Source organism: Tauraco erythrolophus, chromosome 9 (genome assembly GCF_009769465.1).
Source record: "Tauraco erythrolophus isolate bTauEry1 chromosome 9, bTauEry1.pri, whole genome shotgun sequence".
Lineage (NCBI taxonomy): Eukaryota > Metazoa > Chordata > Aves > Musophagiformes > Musophagidae > Tauraco > Tauraco erythrolophus.
This window is the reverse complement of record NC_141473.1, coordinates 16,266,988-16,279,131: the sequence shown is the minus strand read 5'-3', so window position 1 is coordinate 16,279,131 and position 12,144 is coordinate 16,266,988. Positions and strand designations below refer to the sequence as shown.

Below are 12,144 nucleotides of genomic sequence, written 5' to 3'. Positions count from 1 at the left end.
TCCTCAGAAGTCTGTGCCCCCTGCCAGGAAAAAGAGCTAGGCTCTCTTAAAAAAAAAATATTTATTGGATGGATGGTCTTAAAAAGGCTCCCTAGGGAGTGCTTGGGGGGCAGTGGTGCCATCCTCTGCGCCCAGCCTTGCTGGAGAGCCGAGCTGGGCCATGTGCTGGCCCGTACCTGCGCTAGCGAGGGCAGCGCCTTCAGTGAGAGTGGGGAGCAGCAGCTCTGCCGCTTTTCCCCCAGGGCTGCCTGCAGCCACCAAAGAGCCACGAGAGCAGGCGTCCAGGCACCAACAATGTCCATGGAGTTTCTCGTGGCTCTGGCTCTGGTCAGCAATGCATGCCAGCACCCACCTTCCGCCAGGCACGTGGGCCCAAGGGAGCCGTGGTGGCAGAGTGGGTCCCCTGTGCGCTCCCCTGCCTGTGGGGAGGGACGTCGGCAGCAGCTGGGCTCAGATGGCCAGGAGCGGCACGTGCTGCTTGGTCACACAGGGAGGCAGGTCCCAGCTCAGGCCTGTCCCATGGGGTAGGTGAGCAGAGGGCAGCAGGACGCGGGTGAGCCAGTGCCTGTAGGGAGAGGAGTGAGGTCACAGCAAGAAGCTGAAGTCTCGGTGCTTCTCAGCGCTGCAGGGCTGAGCCAGCCTCAGCTGGGACTCTCTTGACAAAGCTGCTGGGCAGGCCAGAGCTTCCCACCCAGCAGGGCTGAGGAGCCACAAGGTAGCTGATGCCCAGGTCCCCCGATACTTGCGAAGCCAGGAGCAGCACCCAGCATGGGATGCCCGCTGTCCTGCTCTGCCCCAGCTGCCCAAGGAGAGCCCCAGTACCCCAGCACCCCCACATGCCGCTGAGCCACCACCTTCCCAGGCAGGGGCTTCCCTGGGGATTTACCTTGGCACGTCCACACCCAGGAACACCTTCCAGTTATCCCAGCTGCCATAACTGTAGGGGTTCCTGAAGACCTGCAGGCCGAGGAGACACACATCACATCTGGCTCTGTCCTGGCCAGCCCTCCCACTCCGTGGGCTGCGCTCACCTTGCCTTTCTTCTGTAGTCTCTGCCTCTCCTTCTTGTTGATGTGCCTCTCGATGCTGGTTTCCCCACGGGTGATGAGGGCGGCATGCCACAGCGTGAGGGCACCCAGGGCCAACGCAACTGAGCTGGGGACAGCAAGGGACAGCAGGTTGCACACAGGCCTTCCTTCCCTGGTGCTGTAGCTGTAGGGGGCTGAGGCTGCCTCCCTGCACCCACGGCTGCGTAGGTGGGTTGGTTCACCTCATCCCCTGCAACAGAGAGCCAAAATCTCTCCTCCTCTATGGCCCAAGGGAGGCAGAGAGTGAGCAGTGTCACAGGGCAGGTGGCTACACACTGCATCTCCCAGCACCCTCGCTCCCAGCCCCTGGGCCCGCTTACCTGCACAGGACCCAGAGGTAGACCACGCTCTTGTGGAAAGCTCGCTGGCGGAAAGAGAAGGTGGGTGGTGGGGTCTGGTAGTACGTCTGAAAAAGGACCAGAGGGTGGAGGGATTATCCAAACTGCTTTATAGCTTGAAGCCAGACGGGGACTGCTGCACCCCTCGCTGATGCAGAGCCCAGACAGCTAGAAAGGACTGCAGCTGGAACCAACACAACAGCCAGGGTGACGGGGAGGCAGCCTGAGACAGCCACGAGACAGACACCTGAGAGCTGGCACACAGGTGAGAAGCACTGGGCTGGAGGTAAGGGGGCAGGGAGCAGCCGTGGGACTGGTCAGGACACAGCACCACACCACAGCCAATGCTCAGGGTGACACATGTACGCACTGCTGCAGCTTCCCCAGGAGAGCAAGGCCTGAGCAGCACATGCCAAGCAGCTGCCACCAGCCAAAGCCCCTGGAAGGTGGGCACAGGGAAGCAGACCCCAAGTTGCTGGAGGTAGTGCCTGTAGCTGAGCTGCCCAGCCAGCCCCAGCTCTCCGACATGCGAGATGAGCACGGGGGCTGGTTCTGGCTGTGGGGTGCTACTTTAGAGCACAGCCCCAAGGAGGACCCAGCCTACAGGGTAGCTCCGCTCCACACTGCCTGGAGCAGCTGGGGGGCAGGGATGTCCCACCTGGTTGGCAGCCACCTGCAGTCTCTCCTTCTCAAGCAGTTTCATTCTCTAAGTGGATGGAAAACAGGGCACCAGTTACATGTCTTAGAGGAGGGCGCCCTTCCCCTTCACCCCCCTGCAGGACCAGGGCAGCTCGGGACCTCGCGGGAGGAGGAAGAGGGGAAGCAAAGTCACTAGAAGGCCAGGCCTGGCCCAGCCTTGTTCTGCAAGCTCAGCCTGGGGATCCCAGGCAGCCTCAGTGCACGGCAGGGCGAGGGCTGGGCGCTCACCTCAATGGCTGTGTAGGCATCCCGGAACATCTCCCAGCCGCTGATGCTGCAGTAGATGCAGCCCATGGTCATGAACAGGCAGAAGGAGAAGAAGTAGCGGTGGTTGTAGTGTCCCACGCAATTGTTTAGCCAGGCTGCCTCTGGGGTTAAAGGTGTGTAACCATAGTGGGCCACAGGTGGTCCAAACCCACCCCGGGGACCAGGCTGGTTCTTCTGGGCCTGATTCCCAGCACCCTTCCCCATGCTGGGTGACTAAGGAGTGGAGCGGGGCAGGAAGAGAAGGGGGAAGCAGGGCTGGTGCCCCCTGGGAGAGTGCCACGGGTTAGTACTGCAGAAGGATACGGCAGTGGTGGTCCATCTTCAGCACGCACCTAGGAGGGAGGAGAGCAGTGCCAATGTCAGTGCCAGCGCAAGCACTGTGTTTGGGAGGGGGCAGGCAGCCCCCCCAAGCCCTGTGGGCTGTGCTAGAGATCGAGGCAAGAAGCTGGCAGAGCAGAGGTTAAGGGGCCCCAGTCTCGCAGCGTGGCACAGACAGAGAAGAGGGGTCCCAAAGGCTGCCCCGAGCACTGTGGTGGGGCACATGGAGGGAGCCCTACCTGTTGCAGATGCTGCAGTGGTGGGTGCGAGCCGGCTTGGGTGCAATGCACTTCCTGCAGATGGAGACGCCGGTGAGATCATCCTTGGCCTGTGCACAGGTCAGAAGAGGTTTGTGCACCCAAGCCCTGCGCACGTCCCCTGCTCCCCTCACTCCTCACCTCCCCTATGGACCCGCCACCTCCCTGCACTGTCCAGCCTAGCTGCCCCGATCTGCAGGAGGTCTCCTGCAATGACACCACCAAGCTGGTTTAGCTGTTCCCAGTGACGGTCCATAGCTGGTCTCGTGCCCAGATGGGAGTGGCTGCACTGCCAGTCGGTGCCTCACCTGCGGCGGGTGCCCGGGCGAGGTGGTGATGGCCATGTAGTAGTGGAAGACTATCATGACGAGGTTCCAGTGTCCATAAGCGAGGTGCCAGCAGATCCAGGCAGGCGTGTAGGTCTGCAGGATGAGGGGCAGCAGGCAGATGTACACAATGACTACGACGGAGCTCGTCAGCCCAATCACCAGTGCCACAAACACCTATGGGAAAGGGGACCTGGGTCACTGGAGCAGGCAGCACCTTCCCCTCGCTGTCTGAGGAGAGGCACAGGCAGGATACAGCCACAGGAAAACAATCTGAGCCACACACTGAGGTCCCCACTCCCTTCCTGCCTAGAGCACAGGCAGCCCTGAGACTCAATTTCTCCAGCAGCATGCTTGCTCCAGCCCCCTGAGGTGGGTGCCCCTCTGCCCGGTGAGAGTACTCACCACGCCAAACCACCGGGTGACGTGGTCCACCAGCCAGTAGATGGGCTCAAAGAGGGAGTCGAGCACCACGTCGCCGTTGGTGAAGGAGTTGTAGAGCAGGGAGCGGAGGCAGAGGTACCCGTAGTGCCAAAGCTGCTCCGCCTGCCGCACCAGCTTAAACTGCCGCCGTCGGCCCAGCCGCAGGCACTTGAGGAGCAGACGCATCACCGCCGCAAACGTCCGCTGCCAGCTCCTCATCCCTGCCACGCCACACCTGGGGGAAGAGGAGCTCAGCGTGGGCAGGCCACCCTGCCACCAGGCTGTCCCTCAGGAAGGGTCTCCCCTCCCGGACGTGCTGATGCCGACTGCTCAGCTCCCTGCACTGACTCTGCTGGACGTCTGCCTGCACAGCAGCGCAGGGGCCTCTCCTTCGCCCTGCACATGGATGCAGAGCAGGGAGAGCTGAGCCCAGACTCCTGGAGGCTGTAGGATCACTGTTGCTGGGACGGCTCTCTGTGTGGAGCAGGGGGCACAGGCCCCTCGGTGTCTGCACTCAGACGCTCTCTGGTCCCATCTCATCTTTCCCGGCGGGGAGGGGGCTGGGGGAGCGACACGGAGAGTCTGACTCAGAGGAAACCAGAGAAGGCACAAGCATCCAGGATGCTGGGCCAGTTCCAGGGACAATCCCAGACCCAGCCCTTCTCAACAGGTTCAGGAACAGGGGAACCCACACAAGACATACATGGAGGAGCCAGGCAGGATTATCCCTCCTCCTCTAGTCCCTCTCTTCACCCTCAAAAAGCAGAGCATGGATGCTTCTTCCCTTCACCTCAACCTCTGGACCAAGCTGCAGTGGACACCCTGCACCTTTCCCAACCTCACAGCCCCACTCTGAAAGTCCCAACACTTCATCCTTCCCCTTGTCTGAATCCACCTTGGACAAGGCCACACACCAGCAAAGGAGCAGCCCAGGGGCAGTCCCAGGCCGAGGCAATGCTGCCCACGCCTGCTGAGCCCCTCGTCCCACCTGGGAGCTGCACTGTGAGCGAGGAGGAACCCGAGCCGGCACAGCAGCCAGGAAAATGATCTGCAGGGTTGGGGCCCCCAGGCCTCGGTGCAGGCAGTGCCCATCAATATTAAGCAGCGAGGCTGCCCCGGGGTCCTGCCAAGGCACGTTCTGAGCCTGGGCCAGTGCCCACTTTGGCACGGTGCCAGGCAGTGGTGCCACACCACAGAGTCCCTCCAGCGGGGACTGGCTCGTGTACTGCCATACCCACTGCGCAGCTCCTGGGCAGCAGCAGGGAGGGTAAGGGCAGGAGCTGCAGCATCCACATGGGCTGTCCAAACGAGTTAAGGGCTCCCCTCTGCCCTGCTAGACAAGTGTGGGGCTCACAAGGAGCAGCTGGACTCAAGGACACCAGACCCACCACCCCACCCCAGGTCACAGGCATGGCTCCTGCCCAGGTTTCCTGTACCCTGGTAAGGGTGAGGTGTGATATGCAAACACCAGTGCCATCCCCTTCCCCACATTTGCCCTTCACCATGCCAAGTGTTTTCCTCTGAAACACGAAGCGGAGTAATAACTTCCTGCTATGTAGCCTTTGGGTGGCACCCACCCCCGTGTTGTCAGCATGGTAAGAGACGAAATGCTGCAGCCAGCAGCAGTCTCATCCAAAAACTCAGCACCTCCCCACCCACCTGGTTCCCCCCTCCCTGAGGCTGCCAGCTCTGATCAAAGATGTTTTCTTGCCTATGACTGCTGGTGGCTGCTGAGCACGGAGCCCACAGCGCAGGAGGCCAGCATGCCCATGGGAACAGGGCAGGACCCCTCTTCTGCTCCCAGGCACCTGCCTGCAGACAGGGACAAGGGTCCAATAGAGCCACGCACCCTCCCTGGCTCAGTCAGGCACTGGGGCTCAGCCCCCACCCTGCCCACATCCAGTGGGACACTGCGCCCACGGGGATGGGACAGGACAGCAACCCACCAGCACAGCCAAGACCACAGGCAATATCACGGCAGGTGTGAATCTTAGATCCGGCTCTACCCCAGCCACAGCCAGGGCCCTGCTCCTGCCAGGCTCCAGCTGCCCAGACCCAGCCCTATGGCACCCTCCAGTGGCGCCCAGCTCCACAACGCTCAGCTGCCCCAGTTCGGCAGCACCCAGGCCCACAGTGCCAAGACACTCTCTGGCAGCCGGCCCCATCATGCAAAAGCTGCCCATACCAACAGCAAAAAGCCCTCAGGCCCACCGCACCCAGCCCCGTAACACCTGGGATCCCCTACCCCGCAGCACTCCCGGCCCTCCAGGCCCACAGCGTCCCCGCCCTTGCCTCCCAACCCCACAGCACCCCCAGGGAGACAGCATACCACCCCCCCCCCGCCTCCCGCAGCACCCCTGTATTGCCCCCAGCGCGCCCAGGCCCACACCATCCTCCCAGCCCCGCCGCACCTCCAGCCCTCTGGAGGCCCACGGCACCTCCCAGGCCCATGACACCCCGCAGCAACAGCCCCGTCCGGCTCCGGCGCCGCCGACCTGCCGCCCGCGCCCCGCCGCCCGCCGCCTCCATGCCCGGCGGCCCGCCGCCCTCACGGCCCCACGGGCAGAGCCCGCCGCACGGCGCCTGCGCGCCGGCCGCTCAAAGCATGCCGGGAGCTGCCCCCTGCCGGCGCTGGACTACAACTCCCGGTGGGCAGCGCGCCCAAGTTCCGTGCCAGGCAACAGCGAACCAATAGCGACGCCACTTACAGCGCGGCCTTGCCGTCGGGGACCAATAGGGTCAAGGCTTTCGGCGGGCGCACTCCTGGCAGTGAACATGGCGCCTTCCGGTCGGTACTGCGTCCCCGGTGAGCTGCGGGCCCGGGTGGCCCGGGGAAGAGGTGGTGGTTTGTCCGGGCCAGGAGAGGGGGGTCCCGGAGCCGGGGGGTGCCCGGTGCCCGGGGAAGGGGCGGCCCGGAGCCGAGGGGCGGCGGGAGGAGGTTTGCCCCGGGGGATGCAGGGCTGGCCCGGGGGGGCTGCCCCCCGCACTGGGCCGGCCGGGAGGGGGCACCGTGCCCGGGGTGGTGCGGAGCCCGAGGCCACCGGAGCGGGACAGGGACGCCTGGTGCCCGGGCAGCGGCCGCCCCTGAGCAGCCGTCCCTTAGGCGAGCGGCTGTGCAGCGCGGAGGAGGCCACGGCCGGCAGCGGGACGTACACCCGGCACGGCTTCGTCTTCTCGTCGCTGGCTGGCTGCCTGCAGAAGAGGAGCGAGGGCAGCGGGGTGAGCACAGCCTTGGCGTGCGCAGCCCCTTCCCTCCCAGGAGGGGAACTGGGCTGCGATGGTGCCTGCTGTGAGCCCGGTCCCGCCTGATCCTGTGCGCAGGCCGTGCCCCAGGCTAACCGTCATGTCTGCTGCCCCACAGCTGCCCGTCGTGTCGGTGGTGAGAGACGCCGAGTCCCAGCTCCTGCCCGACGTGGGCGCCGTGGTGACGTGCAAGGTAGGGTGCTGGAGAGAGAGCCCTGCGATGGCAGACCTCGCAGCCCTTGCTCTCCTCTCTGCCCTGTGCCGATCTTCCTGCTGACACATGTGGTGGGATGAGAAGCCCCTGGGCCCGTTGGCACCTGCTGCCCAACTCCCAGCAGGGCAGAGGCAGCCTGGTAGCTCCCTCGGGCCCTTTGCTCATAAAGAGGCCAGATATTGGCACGGGGGACACCTGCCTCCTGACGTTCCCTGCCCTTGCTGCCTGCCCCAAGGCTGAGGTGGGCCAAAGGGAGCTTCCAGAACTTTTTCTGGGGCAGGGTGCGTGGAGGGCAGTGCCTGGGGCAGCTTGGAGGAAGGGTGGCACAGAGCAGGAATTAGGCACCATCTGTGATGGTGGGAGAGGGACTGGGGTCACAGAAGGTCTCGGCCTTATTCATGTGTCTTGAGTTGCACAAGTATCATCTTCCTGGCTTGGCTCGCTGCCGGGTGTCCCACCTGCACCGCCGCTACTTCGGTCACAGGAGGCGAAGGCAGAGTGAGACATGAGCTCGCCGCACGCAGCCCTGTCCTGCCCGCACCCTGCCCTTTCCCTGCCCGGAGCAGGGTGCGCTTGGGGTGAGAGCAGGCCCAGATTCCTTTTTTCCTCCGGGCAGGTTTGCAGCATTAACTCCCGCTTTGCCAAGGTGCACATCCTGTATGTCGGCTCCACGCCACTGAAGTCCACCTTCCGGGGGACCATACGGTAGGGAGATGGCTGGGTTCCCTGTGGGATGGGGTGCCCGAGCGCCCTGTCCTCAAGGGGGGAGGAAGGCATTTCTGGGCGGCGCAGCCGGCTGCCCTGGCAGTAGCTCTGCCCTGAGCACCGGGCAGGTGTCCAGTAAGTCCTGGCGAGCACCCAGGGAGGCCAGGCCAGCTCCTGCTGCAAGCTGGAGAGTCGCCTTCACTCACTGGCATTCAGATCCCTCCGTCTCCTTTTTCAGGAGAGAAGATATTCGAGCCACGGAGAAAGATAAGGTCAGTGAGGCTTTGCCAGTGACTCTGCTACTGCAGCCACCCCCACTCCTTCTTTCTGCTGGTGGGGGGCACTTGTCCCACCGCTGATGAGCACCCGGACATGCTGAGCGGTTTTGCCTGCTGTCTCCTGCGCAGGTAGAAGTGTACAAGAGTTTCCGCCCTGGTGACATAGTCCTGGCCAAGGTTGTATCCTTTCCCCTCGTGCTGGGAGGGCCCACCGCGGACAGTGGGTTTGCTTGAGTCCCCTCAGGAAGGCCTTTCCCTTAACCCCTGCCCAACCAGATCTCGCTGGGGGACGCGCAGTCCAACTACCTGCTGAGCACGGCAGAGAACGAGCTGGGCGTGGTGGTGGCACGCAGCGAGGCAGGTAGGGATGGGCCGCAAGGCCTGGGCTCGGGCAGTTCTGCCTCATCCCTGCCTGAGGGGCAGCTGATGCAGCCTCCTCCCTTTCCACATGGAGGAATGCGATTCTGGGAAGGGGGAACCCCTGACATGTGGTGTCGCTAGGTGTGCAGATGGTGCCCATCAGCTGGTGCGAGATGCAGTGCCCGCAGACACACACCAAGGACTTCCGTAAGGTGGCCCGCGTGCAGCCCCAGTTCCTGCAGACCTAGCGGCCCCTGAGGAGCTGCAGGGACCACCACTGGGGTCTGTGGGGCCAGAGCAGCCCCTGGGCTCCAGCCTCCTCCACACATGCAAAAGGCTGGAACAGCCAGGCAGGCCCTCACTCACAGGATGGATTTTCTATTTGTAGATAATAAATATTTTTGGAGAGCTCCATATCTGCTCAGTTACAGCCCAGGGGGTGGCCGGGGCTGCCTGCAGCCCGCTTCCCATATCGGAGCTGTTAGGGGACAGCTTTCCCAGTGCTGTGGCTGGGAGGAAGCACGCATTCCCAGCCGTCTGCCGGGGAAGGGGAAAACAAAACAACCCAACAGCTTTACCACAGCGAGGCGAACAGCAGAGCGCTCCAGTTTGCGGCTGGGTGGCATTGGCTCCAGGTGCTTGCCTCGCTGGGTTGGTTTCCCCGCATGGGTGTCAAGCACGAAGAACGGCTTGTCTCCCTGCCCCTGCACTGATAACCCGTACGGGCTGCGACTCAACCTCGGGGCTCCGAATCTCCTCCAGCCACACGTGCCCTGCCTTCCTCTGGGGACAAAGGCGTGCCACACCTAGAGCCAGTAAACCACTGATCAGCAGGGCCTTGCCCTCTCCAGCAGGGATTGCGGAGCTGTGCTATGCTGTCCCGAGCCTCGTGTGCCTTCTGCACCTGCGCCCAGCAGCCATCGCTGCCTCATGTACGCGTGACAGGAGCCCCAGGGAGGTGCTGGGCGAGGCAGGTGGCCCCACGCGCCCAGGAGCACATGGCAGAGGAAGGCACGGACACCTCGTTATTGCGCGTTAATTTTATTGAACCGGAACGAGACAGCTGCTATTGTCGGGACAGTTACACTGACCCCGTACAAGTCCAGGCTCGCGGCAGAGGGGGAGGCCACAGCGACACGGCCACATACACACACGTGGGAGGGGGCACAATGGCACCTGCTTCACCAGCAGGACTAGGATGGGCTTCAGCTGGGGGAAGTATGTGGTGGACACGAACCTCCAGACAACAGGCTCCCTCCCTCACCTTTATCTAAAGGCAATAAGTTAAAGCAGGGGCTGGCAGAGCTAGGCCCAGAGACACAAGTACCACATGCATCAAAATACAACTCTTTCAGTGTCTACACATCCCAGTCTTTGTGCCACACACCCACGAGGGGATGGAGTACCCATCTTGGTCACTGCCTGCGCTGCGCTCGCCCCGCTGCTCCCGGGATGACTAAATCAAGCAACAAAACAACAGTAACCGAGTGACGAGAGCTGCCAGGGAAGCAAAGCAGAAGAGCCTGGCACAGTGAGGGATCGCTCAGCACATCCCCCTGCAGACAGGGCCCAAGGGCTGGGATTCTGGCATGGAGAGGTGTGCAGTTGCTGCCTGGCAGAGCCAGGGCTCCCTTTCACGCCACACGTCTACATGCACAGCCTCTTCCCCTGGGTCCCCGGGCTGTCTACAGAGGGGAGCCTGGTCCTGAGGGAACGGGCCTAATCCTGGGGAGCTGCTCCAGCTCCACATCTTCAAGTTCCTACGGCTGTGGGGGGTGTGCACAGAGGGGTGGGGGATGGCGGGGGACTCATCTACTGCGTGCTAGCCCGCTGCCCGCCCTCACTTCTTGACCTTGCCCTGAGCAGCGACAGCCTCCATGGCCTTGCGCACCGTCTCCTCATCTCCCAGGAACTGCATAGGCTTGACGGGTTTCAGGTTCTTGTCCAGCTCGTAGACAATAGGGATGCCAGTGGGCAGGTTCAGCTCCATGATGGCCTCTTCTGACATGCCTGTGAACAGAGGCACTGTCACTCATGGCCCTGCTCACACAGTGCCAGCCGGGGCAGTGGGGAAACCCCTGCGACACCCTGCAGGGCTGACGTACCTTCCAGGTGTTTGACAATCCCACGCAGGCTATTGCCATGGGCAGCAATAAGGACTCGCTTTCCCTCTTTGATCTGCGGGACAATTTCCTCATTCCAGAAAGGCAGAGCCCGGGCAATGGTGTCCTTCAGGCTCTCACATGTTGGCAGCTGGTCCTCTGTCAGGTCAGCGTAGCGACGGTCCTGGGGGAACGGCCATGCTTGTACAGCAACCCAACGCAGTGTGGGAAGGTGGCAGAAAAGCCTTCATCCCCCCACTAAAAATTCTCTGCCTGGGGACCTGCTACACATAGGCAAAGCCAGACTTGGAAGCAAGAAAGCACCTCTGAGGTTTGAGGTTGCGCTCAAACCTCAGGGCTCTGAGCCCCTCCTAGGGAAAGCTGCACATCACTTGCTCTGGGCAAAGAGACCAGAGCAAACATCCGTGCACGGGTCACAGGACTAATAATTAACAGAGGTAATGTTCCCTCTGCTTTGAATCCGTCTGTGCAACACCCAGGGGTTCAACCTCCCTAGGGAGGGAGCGGGACAAATTCAGCCAAACACCAGCCAGCACTGTGCACAGCAGTTCTGGCTACTACAATGAAGACAGAGGAGGAAGCCAGACCATGCTGCAGGGACCTAAGGTGGCTTTTAGGAGCCTCTCAGCAAGGTGGACGAAGAGCAACGGGTCTTACCTTGCTGATGGTGCTGTAGAAGGGGTGATCAGACTGCATGGGAGGCGGAGGGATGTCATACGAGCGCCTCCAGATCTTCACCTGCGCCTCGCCGTGCTTCGCCGCCGTCTCGGCCTTGTTCAAACCAGTAAGAGCCCCGTAGTGCCTCTCGTTCAGGCGCCAGGTCCGGATAACAGGTAACCACATCTGATCGATGGCATCCAGGACGGTCCAGAGGGTGCGGATGGCTCGTTTCTGTACCGAGGTGAAGCAAATGTCGAACTCGTAGCCGGCATCTGGAAAAGACCGGGCAAAGGCGGGTGGAGGGGGGGGACACCAGGGAGGTGAGTGCCAGGCCTTACGCAACCGGTGAGGCGTCGAGGGCGGCGTCCTCACCGCGCCGGTAACGGTTGCGTCCCCGCCGCCGCCGGCTCGCCCTAAGGGCAAGCCGCCGGCGGCGGGGGCGTGACCGGTACCGGAGAAACCCCTCCGCGATACTCGAGGCACCCCCCTCGGTACGGAAGCTCCCTCTGGGCACCGAGGGCCCTTCCCTCGGCATGGGAGGGCCCCAAACCGAACCCCGTTAGGCCTGAGGAGGCCGCACTAGACCGGCTCTCCACACGGTCTTACCCGCCCCACACACACTTTCACCGATCACCGGTACCTCGGAGGGCCTCGCCGCCGCGCCGCGCCTCTTGCTGACCGGCGGGGCTGAGATCGGCATCGTACCACCCGCTGAAGCGGTTCTCCAGGTTCCAGGCGCTCTCGCCGTGGCGGACGAGGACGAGGCGGTAGGCGGCCATGGCGGAGGGAGCGGAGCTGAGGGGAGGTCGGTGCGCGCGCGCGCTCTGTCCTCACGCGGCTGCCGC

The 12,144-nt window shown here is 63.0% G+C and overlaps 3 protein-coding genes across 6 annotated transcripts; 1 reads left to right on the top strand and 2 right to left on the bottom strand.

Annotated features, from left to right (window-relative positions):
• Nucleotides 1-42: 42 nt before the first annotated feature.
• On the bottom strand, nt 43-6,148 carry ZDHHC16 (zDHHC palmitoyltransferase 16). Its single transcript, XM_086616513.1, is given in 11 exon segments — nt 43-565; nt 887-1,005; nt 1,008-1,155; nt 1,409-1,494; nt 2,085-2,132; nt 2,354-2,487; nt 2,696-2,724; nt 2,950-3,038; nt 3,276-3,470; nt 3,699-3,951; nt 6,128-6,148. Coding segments are annotated over 10 exon segments (1,200 nt in total). The 5' UTR covers nt 3,936-3,951; nt 6,128-6,148; the 3' UTR covers nt 43-450.
• A 343-nt stretch (nt 6,149-6,491) lies between these two features.
• On the top strand, nt 6,492-8,930 carry EXOSC1 (exosome component 1). Of its 4 annotated transcripts, XM_086616564.1 has the most exons (8): nt 6,492-6,522; nt 6,820-6,935; nt 7,078-7,152; nt 7,790-7,878; nt 8,117-8,150; nt 8,286-8,336; nt 8,433-8,517; nt 8,658-8,930. In XM_086616564.1, exons 1-8 carry the CDS (start codon nt 6,492-6,494, stop codon nt 8,762-8,764), a joined length of 588 nt encoding a protein of 195 aa, XP_086472690.1. In that variant the 3' UTR covers nt 8,765-8,930. The 4 variants fall into 4 exon arrangements, with proteins under 4 accessions (XP_086472690.1, XP_086472691.1, XP_086472692.1 ...); XM_086616565.1 differs by lacking the exon at nt 7,078-7,152; XM_086616566.1 differs by lacking the exons at nt 8,286-8,336; nt 8,433-8,517 and adding an exon at nt 8,378-8,380 and having other exon boundaries at nt 8,117-8,154.
• Nucleotides 8,931-9,845: 915 nt separating this feature from the next.
• Nucleotides 9,846-12,078, bottom strand: PGAM1 (phosphoglycerate mutase 1). The gene is made up of 4 exons (XM_086616505.1): nt 11,940-12,078; nt 11,297-11,571; nt 10,622-10,802; nt 9,846-10,526 (listed from the first exon to the last, which is right to left on the bottom strand). Exons 1-4 carry the CDS (start codon nt 12,076-12,078, stop codon nt 10,357-10,359), a joined length of 765 nt encoding a protein of 254 aa, XP_086472631.1. The 3' UTR covers nt 9,846-10,356.
• Between the last annotated feature and the right edge of the window lie 66 nt (nt 12,079-12,144).